Source organism: Antedon bifida, chromosome 8 (genome assembly GCF_963402885.1).
Source record: "Antedon bifida chromosome 8, ecAntBifi1.1, whole genome shotgun sequence".
Taxonomy (NCBI): Eukaryota; Metazoa; Echinodermata; class Crinoidea; order Comatulida; family Antedonidae; genus Antedon; species Antedon bifida.
Genome location: NC_136233.1, coordinates 5,509,861 through 5,531,281, shown reverse-complemented (window position 1 = coordinate 5,531,281; position 21,421 = coordinate 5,509,861). Strand labels below are relative to the sequence as shown.

The window sequence follows — 21,421 nt, the reverse complement described above, 5'->3', positions numbered from 1 at the left end:
TATTGAGCTGGGATTTGGCATGGGTATAAAACAGGGACATGTCCTCAAAGCTATAGAGCTGGATTTTCACGCTGCTGCTCTAGCCCGCTACGTCACAAGAGATGACTCATTTATAAGCTGAAAGCAAGCAGCAGTTATAGTACTGACGTTTTTGCTAAAATGGAAACTCGACTATAATTTATAGTTCCCAGCTGCTGGATCCAAAAAAGAGAGTCTATTAGGACACGTCATGATAAAATTACGAATCCCAAAGCATTTCTGGTATTTATGAGTTCCATTTGACCAAAAAATATAATACTGTAATTCGCTGTCAGATAATCATTTAATTATTATCAAAACAGTCCATTAAAGTTTTTGTTTGTAATAGGATACTTCACACTTGAAGTATCTAGGCGTGATGAAGTGACCCCCAGACTTAAACCCCCGAAATAAACTAAAGTGACAGAAATTGAGTCTGTGTTTCATATCAAAGTTATTCACTTCTGTAACAAAAAAATAATATTCATTCACGTATAAAAAGAGAAAAGAAACGTTTAATTATAATCCAAAAACCATTGTCTGACAGACAAGTTAAGTATTTTTTGCTTTAAATTACATTTTTTCAGGTAAAATTACTATTATGTGACAATAAAATGACACATTAAAAAACAAATTTGAAATAAAAAATATTTTCCAGAGGGACAATATGGAGATTGTAGTTTAATTTTCAAAAACGAATGTTATACTACAAACAACCTGTTAAAATACACACATATATATATATATGTAAAGTTACAAATATGAATATGTTTTTTACGAGAAAAACCTGTAAACAAATTACAGATGAATTTTCTCTTTCTCAGAGTTTATGAGAATAGAAATATTTAAAAAGTTATAACCGTCAATTTTAATGTAGGACATCACATTCAATGCGGATAAACGTTATTTATAAACTTGTTTATACACATAATTAGATTTTCTGTATACATCATACAGAAAAAGTGTCTATTCGGAGTGCTAAAGTAGGCCTGTATAAAGTTGTAGCCAGCATGTCACAATGTCACGTTCTTTTTCGATCATGTGAATAGGCAATTTCATAATTGCTAGTTCCGGGAAAAAAAGTTCAATAGCATGCTCAAAGACTACATCGTATCATGTAACAATTTTGGAAAGACATGAACTTCCTTTTACTACTGTATATAAATTCTTGTTTCATAGTCAGTATTTAATGTAGGGCTACGTTTCAATTACAAAAGAGCGTGATGGAACCAATACAATGCATTCTGTAAGTAATAATTATTTTAACTTCTTTAAATCAAAGCTTTTAACCTTTTAAGACCTTTATCATCATCTCGGACTTTGACTGTACTTCATGATTTCATTCATTGTATTGTTGTGTCAATGCGCCATGAGCATCTAATTTGTGATGGAAACCGGCGTAATATAAGATTTCCTTATTAATATTATGAATATTATTTATCGGTTATCTCCAGTGTTCTTCTGGGTTGTTGGTCATGTATCAACTGCGATAACACTTTCTTAATATGTGTGCTGTTCCCAAGATGGCCGACATGTGTGCGCTCCCTACGGAGCCGGTACATTTAAATGTTCATGCATGTATTTGAATTTTTTGAAATTACGATTGGAACCACAATAACTTTTGCTCTGTGGATTCTATTGATTTCAAAAGCCAGATCTTGGTAATTTTCACTTCTCGACCATTGTTCTGGTGGTAGAACAAGTCTTCTCGGATAATGACTTAAAACTGGAGGTCCAGTGTACACATCTGGCTCGTGTGCACTTTAAATAACCCAGTAAGTCTTTCGGAAAAGTAGGGGGTTACCCCGGTGTACTGGTCCATTCAGCCCCTGTCGTTGTGGACAGACGAACAGGCGCCGTTTGGTGGCAGCACTTGATACGAAGGGACCCTTAGGTGGAGTAGAGAGTTGTGGTATGTGTTGTCCACACATGTGCGTAATTCAGCCCAGTAGGCTGCGAGTCGCAGGTTATTCCCACATTTACATTTACATTCCTGTGAGTAGTTTCCACATTATTGGCAGACAGGCAATAGGACGAGTTATTTGCCTGAGTGCCCTTTGCAGGATTTTTTTTGGGAATTAATACTGTTCTTCCTTTTACCATCCACTCAGGCACATTTCCTTGGGACATATAGTCATTCAGGTGTAATACAGACACATTTTAAAACCAGTATCCCTGGACAAGGTCAGGTTTATCTAGCTCTTCTTTTCCCTTTTCATCCAGAGTTTGATAAAAACCGTTTCTGGTTTGTTCTAAATTGGCGGTTCTGTTTGAACTGTTGACATCTTTCATCATATCTCCTAACCTTAATTCCTCCTGCCTTGATTTTCTGCTTTAATATGTCTGAAACTTGCCTTTCTCTTCGAGGCTGTATTTTCTATTCAATCTATTGTTTTCTTTGTGTTTTAATCTCATGTTTCCTTTTCGGATTTCCTCGATCTTGCTGAGATCTTTTCTCCATGATTTAATACTTTGTTTTGTTTGCATTATTATTATTTGTATTATTATTATTATTATTGTTTGAATTATATTATTGTACAAATATGTCTTTTTTATGTGATTAGTTTGAACAGGTTGAAACAATTTTTTATTCTCAAATTGTCTTGTTTTCAAGTTTGCTTGTTTTAGTAACTTCTTCATCAGCAGACGATCGGTTGATATGGACAGAAGTGGACACAAGAAACCCATCGGTACCGGCTGTAAAAATTGTAACTATGTCTGCAAATCTATCGAAATATGAAGCAGGCACAAAGACAGATGTGGAAAAAACGTTAACATTTACTGTTGAACCAGGGAAGTTTGTTGCTTTAGACACTGACAATACCGATCAGACGGTATTTTTCAGTGCTAGCTTGCGCACGTCGGTATACAAAACAAAATTGATTGCAAATGAGAGTGTTAGTGTAGTAATCGATAAAACCTCCAAAAGTGTTGAAGGAATTGCTGTCGACTGGCTGGCAAAAACTCTGTACATTATTGACCAGACATACAACTGGATTTTTCTAATCAATTATAGGGACAATCGACGCTATGTTATTTTGGTGAGAGAAGGATTAGACAAGCCACGTGGAATAGCAGTTCATCCAGTCAAAGGGTGATATAACAGTATTTTTTAAATATTATTTATAGCAATTTATTATTTAAGGTTACTTTGACAAGAAATTATTAGCAATAAATATATACTGTACATTTAATTTTGAAGTACATGTCACCTTCTTTTCTCTACTAAAACAATGTAAAACCCGGTTGTTGTGGCTTGGTGGTTATGATGCTTGGCTACCACTCCAGGGGTCCTGCGTCACATGTCAGGATTTTTTCTAAGGACAAAATTACAACTCCACTCCCAAAGATTTGTAATAATTACGACTTTGTTTATGTAGAGCATCTTGCGTATATGTTTGTCTTGTGAACCTCTGAGGGTCCCTAATGATCAGCGATTGCTGGATGGATCACCCTCATTAAATATTGTTTTTAAAAAAAAGTTAGCAAGAACTTGAAAAAGGAAGAAATAATAAACGGCGGGTAATAAATCTCAAGAGTAGGAGTTGAGCAAATAATAATTATTTTCTAAAAATGTCTTATTGAATGTGTATTTATAAAAAAAAACCAGGAACATCTGTGTTTATGGCCATATAAATTCTTTCTTTTACAGACTTTTATTTTGGAGTGATTGTGGAAAAGTGCCGAAAATAGAAAAAGCAAATCTCGATGGAACAAACAGAACAGATTTTATCACCACTGGTATAACCTCGCCTAATGCCGACAACAGGTAACTTATACTAACAACAAAACAAATTGCAATTGTGTCGATAACCTATCGGATATATATATATATGTTTACTTTTATAAAATGAACATGTTGGCTCACTTTGCTGCTTCGATGTTTAGACTTTATTGGACAGACGTTGATGATGAGTATTCTAAGGTTGAGTCATGTGACCTTAATGGATCATATCGACGCATTCATTTCAGAAAGCCCAGGTTTACATCTGAGTTTTTTAAGTTAAAAGTACATAAGGTAATAATGCAGAGTAAAATTTAGATGGCTTAGTTAATGAATAGTTTAAATAGCATATTACTATTACTAACTTACAGGTAAATTTTTAAAAAGATAACGTTTGCTGCTTTTGTTTTAAAAGAGTCAGACTTACGTTCTCAATATTTTTCAGGAACATGTTTACATAACTGATTGGAATCACAAAGTATGGGGTATTCATAAACCGTCAGAACAGGTCTATTTTTACGTAGATTTGGATTGGCGCCCATATGGAATTTCAATATTATTCGAAGATGACAGTCAAGTAAATCAACAATGTATGTAAGACATTCTAACAACGCAATTGTAAAAAAATATATTGTTGGTTCATTACAAACGCATACAAATAATTGACATCTTCCTAATTTTATGTAGGAGTAATCTTAAGATTGCATTATTAAGTTGGTAATTTCTTCATCTTTTTAGCCCCTTGTTTGAGCAATCCTTGTTTACATGTCTGCACTAGTGCTGAAAATGATGATTACAGATGCGTGTGTACAGACTCATTTTATCTGTTGCCTGGTGGAAAACTATGTCAGCGTGGTAGGTTAAAGAGAGTCAACAGCAATAAAACAAAAGTTATAGCTTGCAGTTTGTTGCTTCATAATACAGTTAGCAACAGTATTTTTAACTAGAAAAGTGTTATTAAATAAAGATGAATAAATGTATTAGAAAAACAATTGAATTGCCTCTTTATCTCGTCCGCTTAATTTTGTCTTAATCTATAAGCTAATTGCTGTTGTTTTTTCCTAGATGGATTCTTCCCCACGCCAGCTTTACTATACTCAAATCAAACGTCTATCCGAAAACTCGAAAACTTTCCGTATGCTCTCTCACCAAACGATGCTATTGACGAATTGCTATACAACCAACATCTTATAATTGCATTAGAAGCAGACGTCACACGACAAATTTTGTTCTTTTCGGATGAAAATGTTAAATCAATCTTCAGCTTAGATTTAAAGATAGCTGCTAAACCAAGGCTGATTTCTACAAATTTGGGTTCAGTGAGAGGTATATTTGCTGTATAAATCATAATACCTTCTGGTTCCGTGTAACTATTTATTTGTTTTATTGTAATGTTATATTAATTTTCTTAGGTATTGCTATCGACTATCTATCTAAAACACTGTACTGGACTGATTTTACTAATAATCATGTCATGATGTCATTGTATGATGGACAGTATCGTCATGTTGTGATTCATACAGTGCAGCCAACGAGTATTGAAGTTGACCCAATTCACCGGTAATTGTTACAAAACAAGTATTATTATTAATTTAGTGTCACATTTTAAAGCATAAATAAAATTAAGAGAGCAAATTAATTTTAATAAAACAAAATCTATGTCCTTTGGTAGATATATATTTTGGATAGAGCTTGGAATATATTCACATATTGAGCGTGCTAGACTTGATGGAAGTGAAAGGAAAATTATTGTGAACTCCCAACTGGGTAAAGCAAGTGGAATGACTTTGGATTTCAAATCACAAAGGTAGAATAGAATATTTCTAACGGTAAATAGATGAGTATAATCATTTTTAGGACGACGACTTCCACTTCTATAATCTTTTGACATCTAATTCCAACAACAACCTCCACACGTTTACGCATTTAAAACATTCTTGCTTTAAGACTGTACTTTGCTGATATATCGTCTGGTGCTATACAATCGGTTGATTTTGATGGGGAGTCAAGAAAAGTTGTATACGTTGAAGCGGGCTCTGTTTTTTTCTGACATGGACATTTTTCAGGTAATAACAAGATGACAAACATTGTATTTCCTGGATGATTCCATCCCCAACAACAAGGCAGCATTTCGATTAAAAGGAAACTTTAGGTCAAAAGTTTAGCGACAAATAGGTACACCTTTTAATATAAAATAAAGTCAAATTGAATAAAAATAAAACATAAACATAAAGTAATGTTTTTATTCTGTATAACAAATTTGTTTCAGGTATAAAAAAACACTTATTTCGAAGGATCTTTTGATATGGAGCGAACTCGAAAATGGTCTACATTTCTTTTAATCGAGAAACTGAAGAGTTCTTGTATTCTACACCAACTCCTGGAAGAGTGATGTTCAAAATAAGGTTGGTCTCTCTCCACCATGTATATGTTAGATCAAGACACAACTTTGCGCTGATTACTAGCTGCATTATGGTAGTATGTTTCCATACGTGTTTGATCAGGAAAAAATGACTGGGGTAATAATGTTCAACGCTTAGAGGTTTCACAACATTAGGCGCTATATAAATCCAGGATTATTATTATTTTTCCCCCGGTTTATGAACTCTTACTTTCATAACTTAATACATCTTATTGAGTACAAGGGTTAGGGCGGCTTTACTAACCATTGTCACCCAGAGGGATGTGTTTTTAATTGGTTAACTATGGCAGCCGAAATGAACCTCTGTCACACAAAATAATAAATAAATCCAAAAAAAGAATTATTTTTTATAATTAAAAATACTACATAAATTTATTTGTAAAAATACAAAAATAAATTATCATATTCGTATATACATTTAGTATCAAAACTCAAATGTAGTAATTTTCTTTTAGTTTCTTGATGGAGTAGTTTGCAAAAATAAATTACTCCGTAAAGTTTCTTATGACTTATGACTTTTCTCAAAACTATGTAATCCTTTTCCAGATTTTAATTGTAAAATAGTAGATCTAAATTTTTATTTATATATATATTTTTTATATTTTGCTTAATTTAACATTTCAGTTATTTTCTATTTTTCAAATTTTCTTATTCGGATTTTTAGTCTTATGTAATTAATTTTATTTTTTTGGTTTTTCTTTTACTTTTCTTTTCTTGTTGTTTTTTAGTTCACTATGTCGGTCGGTCTGTCGGTCTGTCTGTCGGTCCGGTATCACTATGCGTTTTATCGCTTTCTGACCTTATCTTGATATCAGTTTAATCTAGCTAAGTCAATTTTTCACAGTATATTCCTTATGGCCAGGAATCGATGTGGTTATGTTTTCACGGTGCGCAATAAAAAATTACTCGGTCTACGCACGATTTAACGAAATCACGTTTGTAGTCATATCTTCACAATTAAATAAAATTTGGTACTCATAAATTTCAGGGCATAAATCATCATAGGGCAAAACAATTACGTGCGTAGCGCATGTAACGCATGCGTACGCGCGCTTAAAATTTTCAAAATTTATTTTCGATGAAATAAAAGTACGTTTCAGGCAATTTTAAGCGTTTACAAAATTGCCATGAGTGCGTTAAATGTTATTGCGCACTCTTTTTGCCCGATTTCTGTTTTCTTGACTTACTTTTCAACTAGAAATTACGTTATACGAGCACGTCAAAAGTGACAGGCTACGCACGTGTAAATTAAAAAAATATAAATGTTTTTAAACATTTCAACATTTTTAAACATGTTCAGTAATTTCGGTCAGTATAGTTCACTATGTCGGTCGGTCTGTCGGTCTGTCTGTCGGTCCGGTATCACTATGCATTGTAGCACGCGACTTAATGGCTGTTGGCCTTGTTGTATATTGTATCTGTTCTGAGGGTCCCAAATGATCAGCAAATGCTGGATGGATCACCCTCATTAAATATGGTTAAAATAAAAATAAATAAAATAAAAAATTAAATAAATAAAATTTAATATTTTAACTTGGGATCAGGTGCCGTTTTCGGCCACCTCGACTTATATGGACTATACCATTATTATGATAGGGGTGTGGTGTATTATGTTTTATGTAGAGGAGGGTGTCTATTGAATGGGAAGACAATACAATTGTTCTGTATGTAACCTACAGTACAAACTACAAGGAACAATACAAAACATCAAAAACTAGCAATGCATGTACTTTTTATAAGGCATGTTATTATTAGGTACTGTGTTAGGAAATGATTTTGTAACAATATTACTATATTAACTAAAGATATTTTAAATAAAACAAATTTTATAGACAAATTTAATCAAGAACCATCTACTAACTGGATAAAGCCATTTAGGAAAAATAATAAACAAGTTGATCATAACGAGTGGTTTTCAAAGGCCCAATGCAAAACAACGTTAACGGAATATACTATGTATAAAGGAACTCCAAACCTTTAACAATATTTGTTAGATAAAACTAATTTTACGAGTATGAATTTAAAAATTTAAAGCAACATCAAACTCTCTAGATCTTGAGGGTCGTAGGCAATCCTGGTCAAATCATAACACAGGATTATGTAAGATGTGTATTACTAACGAAAAAGAAACAGTAAACCATTTTTTATTTAAATGTCCTTCATTAAACTCTGTTAGAAATGATGTATACTTGGATCCTAAGAACAACCTCATAGACAATAATTTAAGTATGTACTGGGATAATTTTAATTGTGGATCTAAGGAATTAAAACACCACTTATGCTAGACAATTTATTCACTGAAAATGAAACATTAGGAGAAATCTTTGATTTTTATTGTAAAAAATATTTCATGAAAGCATGGGTTACTAGATCTACAATTTTATCAGCATTACCCCTCTCAACTAATTGATTAATAATTATAGTAAACAAGCTACAGACATCTCTATGAGGATGTTTTATTTATTTATTAGGCCTATTCTGTATTTTTGTAGTTAGACCTATATATATTGTACAATTTACGTATTATGTATTTTCATACAGATCTAATTAATGAATTTGTTCACATTTTTTTTGATGTTATGTATTAGTATTTAGAACTTTGTGGCTTATGTTATTTGTAATTTTGTCTGTAAATTGGATGCACCATTAACTGATAAATGTGTGACACTGATATAAAGGTGATTCCTATGAATAAATAAATAAAAACTATATAAGTAGGTATACTTACTTATTATATATAAAAACTAAACTAAACACTACAGTATAATCAAAATTAAAGCATATTAATTAAATACTAGGCCTATGTTTTCCTATCTGGATTTAAACACTTTAAATTTTAGTACAATCGGATTCGAAATTAGAAAATCTTAAATACTACAATACAATCGGAATTAAAACATGTTACTACAGTACAATCGGAATTAAAACATCCTAAATACTACAGTACAATCGATATTAAAATATCCTAAATACTACATTACAATCGGTTAAATTACCTACACTCTATAATGTTGTAAAATATGTAAAAGAATGTTGGCAAATGCATTCTAATCGGCCCAATCCTATCGGTAGATAAATCATATTTTTTATTTGCAAGGGATAAATCCCAACAACATGGATTTAAACCCAAGAACCTGGAATCATTAGACAAGCACAATTGAAGATTCATTGACAGAAACGAAACGATTGTAGATACAGAAACAAAATGGTAACAGATTCATTGAAGACATAATTATATGTGTTTCTATTTTACGACGACTCTGCTATAGTTGGACTTAAAACAACGATTATTCTCTGTATCTGATATTATTCGATTTACCGATTATGGCTACAATTTTCTTGAACTAAACATAAATAAAACGAAAGAAATAAGGATTGATTTTCGAAAACATAATTGATCTGACAGTATACAAGCGGGGAGAGTAATTGGTTTGTCTATGCAAATGCTTGACTCGTTCTGACAGCGAACGGCTTGCCGATGTATTCCATGCTATATTGGAAGACACCAATCATCCTGATCTTCATGGCGACATTATCAGCCCCGGTTTGCATTCGCTATTATAACGTTTTGATGCAAATGTTGTTCAATTAGAACATGTATTTCTACACAGAAGACGTTTAAAAACGTGTTTAAAACGTTTTAGAAAAACCAAACCTAAAAACTTGCAATGTCAAACGCTGTGTTTTCTGGGAACAAAATGGTACAGATTTATTGACAAAATTTTTTATTTGTAACTGGAATAAAAACTTTCTTTATATATTTTCTGTATCTATAAATCCGTAAAAACTATTCAATATCCACCTTAGGGAATCCACCTAATATATTAGGGAAGGATACCTAAAAATTATATAGAAATAAAGAGCCATAATATACTGTATTAACTTGAAAACTTGAATTTAATTCTACAGCATGCAGGGCGTAGTTGTTTTCCTTTTGTTGCTGAAACATAATGCACTAAACAAAAGAACAAAAGCAGCTAGCAGTATTTTAACACATCAACACACTCAATTAATAAATGGGACACCCCTATTTTCCCATCTTTTTATAATGGTATAGTCCATACAAGTCGAGGTGGCCGAAAACGGCACCTGATCCTTTAACTTGTAATGTTTTAACTTTTTAAAAACCTGAATTTTAACTTTATGAATCTACTTGTAAATTTATGATTTCAGACTTTAACGACTTGTAACGTTAATTTTTTACCCCCTTTTCCTGTCAAATCGTTGAATATGTCAACTCAACGCAACTTAGCGCAACTCAACGCAACTTAACGATCGACAGGAAACATTACAATAATTTGTTTTGTTTTTTGGGCCTATTTAATTTTAGTGCGTTGGGCTCTTATCACTTGATCTCAATCTGCTCCCTAACACAGTGGTGGTTAATGAACCATGTTGGGTCGTCCCACTTTGCTAGGAGGTAACTTTCAGACAGTTAACAAAAGTTTTTAATGAAAGAAAACAAAACAATACAATAGATACAAAAGAACAATGTTAGAGTGCTAAGAACTATTTATTAGGAGACTACTCCCCTTAAAATAACTATGGTGCATTAACAATAAGTATTGTATAGGAGAAAAAAGCCCAAAAGGGCGGAGGCTGATACAGGGTAATAATAGAATTATCAGATGTTTCATACTGAACTACGCTCGATAGGTAATCTGTTCCATAGGCATAGTGCGTACACTTAATCTGTTAAATACATTATATTTAAATTATTTCTATTTTTTAGCAATCTTCAAATATTGCACAAACAAATAAAAGTAATAATAATTTTAGTAGAACCAATGGTATACCAACTCACTGTGTATACAATTCATTGAAAAATCACCAAAACAAAGTGCAGCATAACGGCATGTAGATGCTAACTAGTACAATATGAATATATTATATATTACATAGAGATACTAATAATATATAATTAATTTTACATTAGAAAACAGAAATGGAAACCATATAGGGTCAAATTCAACGTTTTATATATGTGCTACAATCCTTTTCCTATTAGTAAAATAGACGAGTCCGCCAATACGGCAAAACCACGCTGGTGGTTTTCAAATAAACCAAGTGTTTTAATACTACTTATATAAAATATCCTGTACCCTAATCTTAAATACATTTTACATATTACAAATAAGGGATAATAACTCTTAACTTTCGTGAAAAAATAAAGCGTTTTGAATAAGTAGTTTTTCAGCAACTGTAATTTTAGTTTTAACGTTACGTTCTGACTGCTCAGGAAAGGTTTTTGCCTATCCTTTAACACTAGCCGGTCACTGACAAACCAAAACACTGCTTCAAAAAAGGGGCTGTGCCGACGAAGTATCTGAACCAATCACATTTTACTTTAGGTCATTAGAAAGCTTGATTGATTAGCTTTTGCATGGTGGAACAGCCAATATCATTGGATAACTAGAACAAACGTTTTTGTAAAAATCTCAACAAATTGGCAAAACAAGCCTATTCTTTAACACAGGGCAATTTTCAAATCGTCTAACTTTAAAAATCAATGCCGACGACGACGTTTTAAGTTTTTTTAAAATTAAAAATAACATGACATTGTAGGTACTTAATTAGGCATTACAATGTCGAAACAGCCATAAAAATCGGTCAATTAATAACAAACTTACATTGAAAAAACCTCCAAAAAATAGCTGTTTTTTGGTGATTTTGTGCCGTTTAGCGGAAATCGCCCGGATTTTTGGATACATAAAACAAATTGTAATGACAGGCTTTATGAATCTACTTGTAATTTGATATTTGAATGTCTTTTTGTATAATTGTATAATGTTTTCAAAAGGTCCTCTTCAAGACAGTTGTACTAGTACACCTGTTAGAGCTACCCTTGTGAATCAAAATTGAATAAATAAATGTAGTAAATAAATAAACTGAGAAAGCACGGGGAATGTCAGCGCTTTATGGCCTGCGCTCGCTTTTACACATATAGATAATTGTGTAAAGATATGGGTTTACTGATGAGTTAATGGGAATAATAAATGTTGCTGCCCAAACGTATATATCATCAGGAATTCTCCACCACTCCATCTCTGAACAAATTCCCATTACTATGATGGGAAACCAGCAACAGAAATCGGTGAAAACAATAAACCCTAGTTTCACGGCCATTTTGATTTCCTCTTCTCGTCTCTGCCTTCTGTTAGCCGTAATTGCAGATCGTTTAACGGAGAGGAAAATCGTCAAATAACTTGCTGCGATAACAAAAAAACCCAAGCCATTGAATGCGATGAATATGGCAGTGGCGTACTCCCAGCCTGGTAATCGATGTCGTGTTAGTGGCAACGCGAGACACACACTTTGTTTTCCGTAGTAGTTCTCGCCAAAATACGGTATGGCGACATGTGACTTGTTAGCTACCAGTGGAAGGAAACTAATACAAAGCCATACTAGCCAAGCAATACCGATGATAATTTTGCATTTCGTACGTTTGAGCCGCTTGGTGCTGAATGGATAGACGATGTTTATAGCACGGTTAATACTCATAAGCATCAAGGTTGACACTGAACACTGGCCAGACAGTGTTGAAATAGCACCGGAAAACGAGCAGAGAAAGCTGTTTTTCCATTCGCTGGCAACCTTCGCGTATCTTCCTCTGTAGTGTATATCCGCACCTGCGATGATCAGCAAATAAATTGCCATCAGGAGGTCAGATGCGGCAAGATTAGTGAGTAGAATAGAATCAACTGTAGACCTATTTTCTTTGTTTATCCTTCGCGATATGATGACAATCAAGTTACCGATAAAAGATGACAGTCCAATAACTATCATCAATATCCTAAGAATTTCTCTCTTTAGTAAGTCAGTGCAGGACGCAAAAGCATCAGTAGGCTCACATACTTCAATTTCTCCAACAACGCAACAGAGACGAAACAAATCTGAATATCTATGTTAAAAAAACAATTGAATTTAATGGAAGTTGTTAAATACAGTAGTAGCCTACTATAACAATGTTTATAATGGTTTTAAGTTTATAACAGGTGGAATAACGACTGCTTTACAGCCAATCAAATCTACTCGTATAGCAAAAGTATGACGTGTACGACCAATTTAAAAGATAGAAGTGAAGGAGAAATTTAAAATAACCTAAAAGCTGTAGGCCTACATAAACAATTTTGTTGGGCCACTGTCGGCATGCATGTGGAATTGGTAACTGTGTTAAAACAAAATAAAAATATCATTTAATGAATATAAAGAATTTCTAAATCCGACATCATACTTACAATTCTGTTATATATTTCAATTCTTCAAAAGTACTTTCTCTGTAAACTTGTAAATTGTTGCGTCTGATGTCTCTGTAAAAATAAATAAATATGGAAACAAATTTCAAATCAGTGTCAATGAGTGTAGCTCACATGTAACTAAATATCTACGAGTATGTCTCATTTGGATAGCACCGATGTCGTTTTAGTGATATCGTATTCATGAAGGTATACCACAATCAATTTAGTGTCTAACTGATGCAATGTAGTCTCAAAATAATATTTTTATCACCGTCGGCACTTAAGATAATCCTTCTACTTATATGTTTAATTATATAAAAAGTTGTTTGTTCTACTTGTTAGATTAACTTGTAAAAATTTACCCATGTTTAAAAAATGTATGTAAACCTATCCTGTTGATACCGTTATTTCTTGGATAACATGTTTATAGCATAAGAAAAGTACCTAATTGAAGTGATTAATTATTTCGAGAAACTGCATATGAATTTCAGAATAAATTACTTACAGTTTTCCAAGTGATGAGGCAAAAACAGAGAAGGCGCCTTGATCAATAGTAGTTATATTGTTGTCCTGTAAATACCTGTTTAATTAAGCTAATAGTTAATGTATATTGGTCAATTCTTTGAGGAGAGGTATTTCGTCACAACAAATAAGAGTGAGATTAAATTGTAATAACTTTGTAAGAATAAAAACCAGGGCTGGTGTGTCAAAATGAATGAATAAATACGAATAAAATTAAAAATGTCTTTTTAAATCTTATAGCTTACTAACTTAAATTTGATTCACAGGCTATAACAATGCTAAATATTCCTAATATTGGTAACAAACTAATAAATACTATAATTTTGATTTACTCAATAATGAATTATTATGAAAATAATCCATGTCGACAAAAGTAACCAAATAAGGTTACGATGTATGTACAATGTGTATAAAACATGATATACAGTATGGAGGTACGTATGTGGATATGATGTAATAACACTTACAGGTCTTTCAATGATTCCAAACCAGCAAATGCATTGGCTGCCAATGTACTAATTTGATTCCTTTGCAACCACCTTCAAAATTATGAAATGTAAAAGATAGTTTTTATTAATTATACCATACTATATAACACCTGAATATTTCCTGTTATTTGATTGAAAGATATGATTTCATTAAAAAAGCACACACCATATATCTATGTATACATATTGTGTATATTGTTGTTTTATTCATTACACCACAGGCCTACTATGCTGCTAAATACTTATTTAATATAACAATGAACCATTTTTAGATTATTGAAATATAAATTAAATATAGACTGATGTGGATTACTGACTGATGAATTATCACCTTTATTAAGATTTCTCACAATAACACATTTATACATCATTGTGTGATTAACAGAAAATAATTGCTAAACTCGCCATTTAATTTACATTTTGCAACGGAAAGCCTTTACAGTTTCAGGCTCAAGTTTGCTTTCATACAGTTTAATATTGACGAATTTCATTTTGAATATGACACAATAAGCATAGGCCTATATTAATGTGCTAGTTTTAACATATTGTTTTTAAATATGTGTATATGTGTATATTGTGCAGTAAATAACATTATGATTAACGTATGTAAACATAAACAACGTCACTTACAGTACTTTCAATGATTCCAAACCAGCGAATGCATTATCTGTCAATGTACTAATTTGATTGTTTTCCAAGTACCTTCAAAGTTGTGAAATATAAACAAAAAGTTGTATTCATGATACCATACTACATACTATATTGCTAAATAATTCATTAAACAATTAAAAGACAATCAACATTCTTTTTTAATTATTCAAATGAATAAATATAGACTGATGTGGATTTTTAGCAATGAATTATCACATTTAGTAAAGCCTTACAGTTTCAGGCTCAAGTTTTCTTTCATACAGTATTGAGGAATTTCATTTAGAATATGACACAATAAGCATTGGCCTATATGTATGTACTAGTTTTAAAATATTGTTTTTAAATGTGTATATATTGTGCAGTAAATAACAATATGATTAACGTCATAGGTAAACATAAACAACGTCACTTACAGTCTTCTTAATGATTCCAAACCAGCAAATGCATTGGCTGTCAATGTACTAATTTGATTGTCGTACAACCACCTTAGAAGTTGTTAAATGTAAAAGATATAGTTTTATTAATTATACCATATTACACTGCTAAATAATTCATTAAACAATTAAAAGACAATCAACATTTTTTTTAAATTATTCAAATAAATAAATATAGGCTGATGTGGATGCTTTGCAATGAATTATCACATTTATTAAGATTTCTGACAATAACACATTTATACATCATTGTGAGCATATCAGCAAATAATTGCTAAACTCACCATTTAATTTTACATTTTGCAACGGAAAGCCTTTATAGTTTCAGGCTCAAGTTTACTTTCATACAGTTTAATATTGAGGAATTTAATTTAGAATATGACACAATAAGCATAGGCCTATATTTATGTACTAGTTTTTAAATATTGTTTTTAAATATGTGTATATTATGCAGTAAATAACATTAGGATTAACGTCATAGGTATGTAAACATAAACAACGTCACTTACAGTCTTCTTAATGATTCCAAACCAGCGAATGCATTGGTTGTCAATATACTAATTTGATTGTCGTACAACCACCTTAAAAGTTGTTAAATGCAAAAGATATAGTTTAATTATTATACCATATTATGCTGCTAAATAATTTATTAAACAATTAAAAGACAATTAACATTTTTTTTAATTATTCAAATGAATAAATATAGACTGATGTGGATTTTTTGCAATGAATTATCAACTTTATTAAGATTTCTGACAATAACACTTTTATACATCATTATGAGCATATCAGCAAATAAATGCTAAACTCACCATTTAATTTTACATTTTGCAACGGAAAGCCTTTATAGTTTCAGGCTCAAGTTTGCTTTCATACAGTTTAATATTGACGAATTTCATTTTGAATATGACACAACAAGCACTGGCCTATATTTATGTACTAGTTTTAAAATATTGTTTTTAAATGTGTATATATTGTGCAGTAAATAACATTAAGATTAACGTCATAGGTATGTAAACATAAACAACGTCACTTACAGTCTTCTTAATGATTCCAAACCAGCGAATGCATTGGCTGTCAATGTACTAATTTGATTGTCGTACAACCACCTTAAAAGTTGTTAAATGCAAAATATATAGTTTAATTATTATACCATATTATGCTGCTAAATAATTTATTAAACAATTAAAAGACAATCAACATTTTTTTAATTATTCAAATGAATAAATATAGACTGATGTGGATTTTTTGCAATGAATTATCAACTTTATTAAGATTTCTGACAATAACACTTTTATACATCATTGTGAGCATATCAGCAAATAATTGCTAAACTCACCATTTAATTTTACATTTTGCAACGGAAAGCCTTTATAGTTTCAGGCTCAAGTTTGCTTTCATACAGTTTAATATTGAAGAATTTACTTTTGAATATGACACAATAAGCATTGGCCTATATTTATGTACTAGTTTTAAAATATTGTTTTTAAATATGTGTATATTGTGCAGTAAATAACATTAAGATTAACGTCATAGGTATGTAAACATAAACAACGTCACCGTTACCTAATATTGGTAACAAACTAATAAATACTATAATTTTGATTTACTCAATAATGAATTATTATGAAAATAATCCATGTCGACAAAAGTAACCAAATAAGGTTACGATGTATGTACAATGTGTATAAAACATGATATACAGTATGGAGGTACGTATGTGGATATGATGTAATAACACTTACAGGTCTTGCAATGATTCCAAACCAGTGAATGCATTCTCTGTCAATGTACTAATTTGATTCCTTTGCAACAACCTTAAAAATAATGAAATGTAAAAGATAGTTTTATTAATTATACCATACTATATAACACCTGAATATTTCCTGTTATTTGATTGAATGATTTGATTTAATTAAAAAAGCACACATCATATATCTATGTATACATATTGTGTATATTGTTGTTTTATTCATTACACCACAGGCTTACTATGCTATTAAATATAACAATGAACCATTTTTAGATTATTGAAATATAAATATTGTGGATTTTTTGCAATGAATTATCACATTTATTAAGATTTCTTACAATAACACTTATTAACATCATTGTGTGCTTATCAGCAAAATAATTTACATTTTGCAACGGAAAGCCTTTACAGTTTCAGGCTCAAGTTTGTTTTCATACAGTTTAATATCACCATATTGAGGAATTTCATTTTGAATATGACACAATAAGCATTGGCCTATATTTATGTACTAGTTTTAAAATATTGTTTTTAAATATGTGTATATAGCCTATTATTGTGCTAAATAACATTAGGATTAACGTCATAGGTATATAAACATAATCAACGTCACTTACAGGCTATACAATGATTCCAAACCAGCGAATGCATTCTCTGTCAATGTACTAATTTGATTGTCGTACAACCACCTTAAAAGTTGTTAAATGTAAAAGATATAGTTTTATTATTATACCATATTATGCTGCTAAATAATTTATTAAACAATTAAAAGACAATCAACATTTTGTTTAATTATTCAAATGAATAAATATAGACTGATGTGGATTTTTTGCAATGAATTATCAACTTTATTAAGATTTCTGACAATAACACATTTATACATTATTGTGAGCATATCAGCAAATAATTGCTAAACTCACCATTTAATTTTACATTTTGCAACGGAAAGCCTTTATAGTTTCAGGCTCAAGTTTGCTTTCATACAGTTTAATATTGAAGAATTTACTTTTGAATATGACACAATAAGCATTGGCCTATATTTATGTACTGGTTTTAATATATTGTTTTTAAATGTGTATATATTGTGCAGTAAATAACATTAAGATTAACGTCATAGGTATGTAAACATAATCAACGTCACTTACAGTTCTTTCAATGATTTCAAACCAGCGAATGCATTGGCTGTCAATGTACTAATTTGATTGTTATGCAAAGTCCTTAAAAGTTGTTAAATGTAAAAGATATAGTTTAATTAATTATACCACACTATGCTGCTAAATAATTCATTAAACAATTAAAAGACAATCAACATTTTTTTTAAATTATTCAAATAAATAAATATAGGCTGATGTGGATGCTTTGCAATGAATTATCACATTTATTAAGATTTCTGACAATAACACATTTTTACAATCATTGTGAGCATATCAGCAAATAATTGCTAAACTCACCATTTAGTTTTACATTTTGAAACGGAAAGCCTTTATAGTTTCAGGCTCAAGTTTGCTTTCATACAGTTTAATATTGAAGAATTTACTTTTGAATATGACACAATAAACATTGGCCTATAATGTACTAGTTTTAAAATATTGTTTTTAAATTTGTGTATATTGTGCAGTAACGTCATAGGTATGTAAACATAATCAACGTCACTTACAGCCATTCCAATGATTCCAAACCAGCGAATGCATTCTCTGTCAATGTTCTAATTTGATTGTTGTGCAACCCCCTTCAAAGTTGTGAAATATGAAAGTTTGATTAATTATACCATATTATACTGCTAAATAATTCATTAAACAATTAAAAGACAATCAAAATTTTTTTAAATTATTCAAATAAATAAATATAGGATGATGTTAATGCTTTGCAATCAGTTATCACCTTTATTAATATTTCTGACAATAACACATTTATACAATCATTGTGAGCATATCAGCAAATAATTGCTAAACTCGCCATTTAATTTACATTTTGTAACGGAAAGCCTTTACAGTTTCAGGCTCAAGTTTGCTTTCATACAGTTTAATATTGAGGAATTTAATTTTGAATATGACACAATAAGCACTGGCCTATATTTATGTACTAGTTTTAAAATATTGTTTTTAAAGGTGTGTTTGTGCAGTAAATAACATTAGGATTAACTTTATAGGTATGTAAACATAATCAACGTCACTTACAGCCATTCCAATGATTCCAAACCAGCGAATGCATTCTCTGTCAATGTACTAATTTGATTGTTGTGCAAATCCCTTAAAAGTTGTGAAATGTAAAAGATATAGTTTTATTAATTATGCATACTAATACTGCTAAATAATTCATTAAACAATTCAAAAACAATCAACATTTTTTTCAAATGAATAAATATAAATTGATGTGGATTTTTTGAAATGAATTATCACATTTATTAAGATTTCTGACAATAATACTTTTATACATCCGTTTGTGCTTATCAGCACATAAACTCACCATTTAATTTACATTTTGCAACGGAAGAATGAAGAATTTAATTTAAAATATGACACAAATAAGCATTTGGCCTATATATTTATGTACTACTACTAGTTTTAAATTACAGTATTGTTTTTAAATAATAATGTGTATATTTGTGCAGTAACGTCATAGGTATGTACACATAAACAACGTCACTTACAGTCCTTCCAATGATTCCAAACCAGCGAATGCATTCTCTGTCAATGTACTAATGTTATTGCTGTACAAACCTCTTTAAAGTTGTGAAATGTAAAAGAAAGTTTAATTATTCATTAAAGAAATATAAAAACAAACAGAAATAAACGTTAAGGGCCTAGAGTGTGAGAATTACAAAATACAATGCTTTTTTTTTTCTTATTTTAAAACTAAAGTAGACTTTATTAGGCATTTCTCTCTCTTAGCAGTATCAGTCCATTTCACCCGTGTTTTTGAAAAAATATCAGTAATAAATCATTGTCTATCTTGGACGATTTACAATTCTGTAATTTTCTTTCTTTGATTTGGATAACGTCATCATGCCATTAAAACATATACGGGACCCGTGTATATTATAATTATACCTTATATATTCTATGACTACACAATAGGCACAACTCAGCAGCACTACAACGCTTTGCGCTCATATTTTAATACTAGATGGTTCTCGAATACACAGTAATTTCAGCGTAACAAAACTGGCGATTTCAAATGTACTTACCGTACCGCATGACTATAATGCATTGTCGTTTACAGAAACGAATAAATAGACACGATGATTTATGTAGTCAACTAAAATTAGCACCCTAGTCCTGGGAATTACTTCCGAAGGAGAAAATTATCACAAAATGAGTCCACATTTTTGATTTGGAGTCATTTAAAGAAACCCAATTTGTGTTTTGTATGTAACATTAGGGTTGAGGGATGGGAAAGCGGATAGGTACAAAGAGGAACAATTTTTAAATATATTCTTTATCCACTCAGTAACGAAATATTTTTTTCATGTTTTATAGGCCTATAAATAATATACCTATAAATACAGTAAAACATTTGCGATTTAATACTTTGTTAAAACTGTCACTGTCATAATCGATTGAAATATTAAAGTACATGTCACGATACACCACTACGACGTTTATATTTTTGGTAATTATTAATTAATACAAACGTTGAGAAGGAACTGTCAGTAGAAAGTTTATTTGTATATAATAATGTGTTTATATATCTAACAGTAGAGCCTATCCACAATCTCAGTAATAAAGTTTATTTGTGTATATTTTTATATTACATCTAACAGTACGAACATTCACAGTAAGAAATGTTCGATTCAAATAAGGACCAACAATAGTTAATAGGTATTTACAGTATTGTCAAAGTATTGCAAGTTTATTCTCAAAGGGCCCATATATTTACCTTCCGTATGTGTTAAACCAAGGGCTCATAAATTTACCTACTTGTGATAAACCAAACTCTGGCAGACTGAGAGATTGGGATGTTCCATTCAACGCAAATCAATACATTTGTATAATCGTATATTAAATCTATCAAAATAGTATTTTTTAAAGAAATTATGATGCTGTACTCTAGCTGTTCAACCGGTTTTCAGCTATTAAAAACAATTATCGTAGGAGGAGATAGGAAAATGCGAAGCCTCCTCGCATTTCTTTGGCGGGTATTTTTCAAGATGGACATCCATTAGACAGTGTAT

At 31.0% G+C, this 21,421-nt stretch overlaps 2 protein-coding genes across 2 annotated transcripts; one reads left to right on the top strand and one right to left on the bottom strand.

Annotated features, from left to right (window-relative positions):
• The first annotated feature begins 3,868 nt into the window (after positions 1–3,868).
• Positions 3,869–5,553, top strand: LOC144850390 (low-density lipoprotein receptor-like). Its single transcript, XM_078707665.1, has 6 exons — positions 3,869–4,036; positions 4,188–4,332; positions 4,481–4,597; positions 4,808–5,068; positions 5,155–5,302; positions 5,415–5,553. Exons 1-6 carry the CDS (start codon positions 3,869–3,871, stop codon positions 5,551–5,553), a joined length of 978 nt encoding a protein of 325 aa, XP_078563791.1.
• Positions 5,554–10,672: 5,119 nt separating this feature from the next.
• LOC144850389 (G-protein coupled receptor GRL101-like) lies at positions 10,673–20,457 on the bottom strand. The gene is made up of 14 exons (XM_078707664.1): positions 20,435–20,457; positions 19,898–19,969; positions 19,425–19,496; positions 18,905–18,976; positions 18,393–18,464; positions 17,865–17,936; positions 17,243–17,314; positions 16,535–16,606; positions 15,477–15,548; positions 15,043–15,114; positions 14,392–14,463; positions 13,908–13,982; positions 13,403–13,474; positions 10,673–13,065 (listed from the first exon to the last, which is right to left on the bottom strand). Exons 1-14 carry the CDS (start codon positions 20,455–20,457, stop codon positions 12,081–12,083), a joined length of 1,875 nt encoding a protein of 624 aa, XP_078563790.1. The 3' UTR covers positions 10,673–12,080.
• Between the last annotated feature and the right edge of the window lie 964 nt (positions 20,458–21,421).

Bases quoted from the DNA above. Each gene is read 5' to 3' on its own strand.
- LOC144850390 (XM_078707665.1), top strand. From the start codon at position 3,869: ATGAACATGTTGGCTCACTTTGCTGCTTCGATGTTTAGACTTTATTGG. The intron at 4,037-4,187 runs GTAATAATGCAG...AATATTTTTCAG, and splicing joins TTAAGTTAAAAGTACATAAG to GAACATGTTTACATAACTGA. The intron at 5,069-5,154 runs GTATATTTGCTG...TAATTTTCTTAG, and splicing joins AAATTTGGGTTCAGTGAGAG to GTATTGCTATCGACTATCTA.
- LOC144850389 (XM_078707664.1), bottom strand. From the start codon at position 20,457: ATGCATTATAGTCATGCGGTACG. The intron at 17,937-18,392 runs GTAAGTGACGTT...ACAACTTTTAAG, and splicing joins TTGAAATCATTGAAAGAACT to GTGGTTGTACGACAATCAAA. The intron at 16,607-17,242 runs GTAAGTGTTATT...ACAACTTTTAAG, and splicing joins TTGGAATCATTGCAAGACCT to GTGGTTGTACGACAATCAAA.